This window comes from Gavialis gangeticus, unplaced genomic scaffold (assembly GCF_001723915.1).
Source record: "Gavialis gangeticus isolate Ggan-Ray unplaced genomic scaffold, GavGan_comp1, whole genome shotgun sequence".
NCBI classification, from domain to species: domain Eukaryota; kingdom Metazoa; phylum Chordata; order Crocodylia; family Gavialidae; genus Gavialis; species Gavialis gangeticus.
This window is the reverse complement of record NW_017729033.1, coordinates 78,818,811-78,822,721: the sequence shown is the minus strand read 5'-3', so window position 1 is coordinate 78,822,721 and position 3,911 is coordinate 78,818,811. Positions and strand designations below refer to the sequence as shown.

At 41.6% G+C, this 3,911-nt stretch overlaps 1 protein-coding gene across 2 annotated transcripts in view; it reads right to left on the bottom strand.

The window, feature by feature from the left end:
- Positions 1–3,911, bottom strand: part of MICU3 (mitochondrial calcium uptake family member 3) — a 119,423-nt gene that overhangs the window by 82,793 nt on the left and 32,719 nt on the right. For both annotated transcript variants that reach the window (XM_019526257.1, XM_019526258.1), the window contains exon 2: positions 2,647–2,800. In XM_019526257.1, coding sequence (XP_019381802.1) covers positions 2,647–2,695 — 49 coding nt within the window. In that variant the 5' untranslated portion in view covers positions 2,696–2,800. The remainder of the gene's footprint in view (positions 1–2,646; positions 2,801–3,911) is intronic.

Here is a 3,911-nt window from a genome sequence, read left to right as displayed (position 1 = left end):
GGGGCCCGAAGGGGGCCCAGCAGGGAGGTGGCAGTTCTGGTCCTTACTGAGGAAGACAGAGGCAAAGAAGTTATTAAATATGTTGGCCTTGTTGTCTGGCGTGACCACCAGATTCCCCGTCTTGTCCTGCAAGGGCCCCACATTTCCTGGGGCCTTCTTTCTACTCCCTATGTACTTAAAAAAGGACTTCTTGTTGTCCTTATTTATAAAAAAGGACTTCTTGTTGTCCTTATCTATAGTTGGGGTTATCTTCCCCCCATATGCATCCCTTGCATTTGTTGACATGAAGGTTCATCTGCCATCTTTTTTGCCCACTCACTTAGCTTTGTAAGATAAGGAACTTATTTGCAGCTCCTCTCCATTAGGGGACGACTACCTGGAATAATTTGACTACCTGGAATAAATAGGCATCATGCACAACCTTAGAGATTTCACTGTGCCTCCCATTTCCAGATCACTGATGAAAATGCTAACACAACGGGGCCTAGCACAATATCTGAGCCCACTTGTGACCTCCTTCCATCCTGAGAAGTGGCCTACCCTTTGCTTCTTATCTTCTAACCAGTTCTCAGTCCACAAAAGAACCTTCCCTCCAATCCCAAAGCAACTCAGTTTTTTTTTAAATCTTTGGTGAGGACCCTGCCAAAAGCTTTTGAAAATGCAAGCGAGTCCAATAGATCCCCTTGGCCATGCACTTGTTAACACCCTCAAAGAAATCCTGCAGATTGGTAAAACAGGATTTCCTTTTATAAAATGCATGCTGACTATTCCCCAGGAGAAGACATTTGTCTATGTGATTGCTGATTTTATTCTTTATTATAGACTCTACCAACTTGCCAGGGATGGAAGTGAAACTGACTGGTCTGTAGTTCCCAGCATCACCTCAGGACCTTTTTGAAGATGAGCGCTATGTTGCCAATTGACCAATCCTCTTGGCACAGAGGCCATTTTGTAATAACAGATGACATACTATTGCCAACAGTTCTGCGATTTTACCTTTGAGCTCCTTTAGAACTTTTGGGTGAATGCCATCTGGTCCTGGTGTCTTACTAATATTCAGTTTATCAATTTGTTCTAAAACATCTTCTACTGTCACTTCAATACGGTCCAACTCTTCAGACCCATCTACTAGGAAGAACTGCTCCAGCATGGGAATTTCCCCAGTATCTTCTGTGATAAAAACCAATGCAAAGAATTCATTCAGATTTTTTGCTATGGCTTTATCATCCCTGAGTGTATTTTGGTTATATAGTGGTCCATCTATTCTCTTGCTGGCTTCCTGCTTCTGAATTATTTTTTATGATTAAACTTTCATCTTTTGCCAGATGCTCCTAAAATTCTTTTTTCTGCCTTATTTTGCTATTACATTTGACCTGCCAGAGTTTCTGCTTTCCTCATCTGGGCATACCTTCCATTTTTGAAGGATGCTAGAGGCACCTCCTGGGTGTTAATACAGAGTTCCCAAAACTCGTGATATCCACCATGTTGTACGTTAGTGGTCCCAGACTGTACCCAGATTTATACTGTGCCTGCTCATCTAAGCTTTAAGGTTAGGGTGTCCCCAACCACCCCTTTCAGTGGCCTCTGCCTCCCCATCAGCCACAACCTAAATCTTTGAGGAACAAGATGAAAGGCCCCACAATACCAGTGCTGTCCCCAAGCACAGCAGTGTCCTGAAGGGGTTCAGCTCACCCCTGTGAGCAAGCTCCAAGTAGAAAGAAAACAAAACAGAAAAGTGTACAGGGTGCTTAGTCTGTTTCCTGCTTAGGTCTGCAGCCTATCTTTGCTTGGGCTTCTTTCCACAACCTCTTTGCCATATTCCAGGGGCAGGCAATTATTTTGGCTCAAGAGCCACTTAATGAGTTTTGGTAAGCTGTTAAATGCCACAAGGATACCTCTGCCCCCCTTGACAGGTGCTCTGCCCCCTGGTTGCCATCTTGGGACTGAAAGTCCTGCCCCTATCCCCCTGACCTTTGCTACTGGAAGTCCCTCCCTTTGCCCTGAGAGCACTCGTTCGGCGGGGGGGGTAGGGGGTGTGATCTTGACACTGGAAAAAAAGAACAAATCATATACTAAAAAAAATCAAACATCTCCTATAACTTATTTTAATTTTATTAAAAATATATATTTTTGTTCAATTTAGGTGTGCTTGCATAGTGCACCTAGAGGCAATTGCATACTAGCTCCAAATACAGTCTTAATCTGGTATATTAAGTGGGGGGGAAGGGAGGGGAAGGAGGTGTAGACTTACCTGTATCCAGCTCCTGGGCCTGCTCCCCCTACCCTGCCTAGCTGCATTGCCAGCCACATGTGTGTGCACGTGCAAACACACATGGTGCTCCCTTCCTGCAATCCTCATCCCCCTCCCCTGAGCCCCAAGTAGCTCCCTGTAGGCTGGAACACTTCCAGCTTGTAAGGGGAAACCTGCAGTTTCCCGCTTCAAAGGGGTAAACCCGTGTTTTTCCATAGAAAATGGAAAACTCAAGAGTTATCGTTAAATATGAATTCATGAAAGTTTCAAATTTCCTTTTGAATTTTCAGCTATTTCTTTTCACATCAAGAAAAACAAACAATAACAAGTTGAAAAATAATAGTTGTTATCAACATTTGGTCTAGCAGCTTTATCAATACAAATATCCTACTTACATTTGGGTTCATCACTTGTAACAGACTTAATAAAGTCATATGGAGTCATGTATAATTGGCCCTCAAATTCTAAGCTGGCAAATATACGAAAGCGTTGCTCTCGAGAAGTTGCATAAAGGTCCAAATCTTCAAACTCCGATCTGTTTTCTGTAACCTTAAAAGACAAGGGAACAGTGAAAAATTAGTGCCTTACAAGAAGTGCTACATTCAAGAATCATTATAAGGCAACTTGTAAATGTGAGTGATAATGTATAGCATTTAGGATAAGGGTCTAAAGCCAGTCCCTTTATTCTTACCCTCTAATTTTACCAATACACTTCTGATGTGAAAACTGATCAGCTTATTCTTAGACACAAGAAAAATTATCACTACGAGGGAGTCTCAAAAAAGCTTTGTTTATAGAAATTAAACCTTTGACAGTTTCTCTCTATATATAGAAATAACACAAAAAAGTAAATATTTCCTCTTGTTGTTGCACATTTGCAAAAATCAGATTCTAGACATGGAAAATTATAACAAATTTATAAATTTTCCAAGTTTAGAATCAAATTATTGGGCAGTCGTCTTATAGTCAGAGACATCTTGGATTCAAGTAAATATGGTAAGCGAGTTTTGTTTATGGCTATCAAGCTTAACTTGATAACTTTACCAAAACTCACTTAAATCTAGAACACAAGGGAGCATGAAAGCAAATATGCAGAAACAAAATCTTTTTATTATTTACTTTAATAATTTTTTTTATTATTTCTATATGTAGAGCTCAACTGTCATAGCACCCACCCACACCCATGTTATATATATATATATATATATATATATTCATAAACACACACACACACGTGTTTGTGTGTGTGTATATCTCTACACATACATACATACATACACACACACACATATACACACATATGTGTATATGTATATATGACTGACCAACTTCAGACACTCCCTCAGTCTGATGAAGGGTGTTTGTACCTGAAAGCTTGCAAGAATTTTTTAAGAGGTGCACCAATATATCTGTCTGATATTGGATCAGCACTGATATAAAGAAAATTGACTATATTGGAAAGCCCGATGTGGCTGAAAATTTGTCCGATAAATGCCTGTGAGTGCACGCAGCTGCAGCACAGCACGTGCAAGGAGTGGGGGTGGGGGAGTATGTGCCCCCAGATCTGCCGGAGGCAGGCTGCAGCTGGGGGCCTGGGCCATGCTGCACTCGGGGTGGGCAGCAGCGGTACTAAAAGGGGGGTTATGGGGGGGGGCTTGAG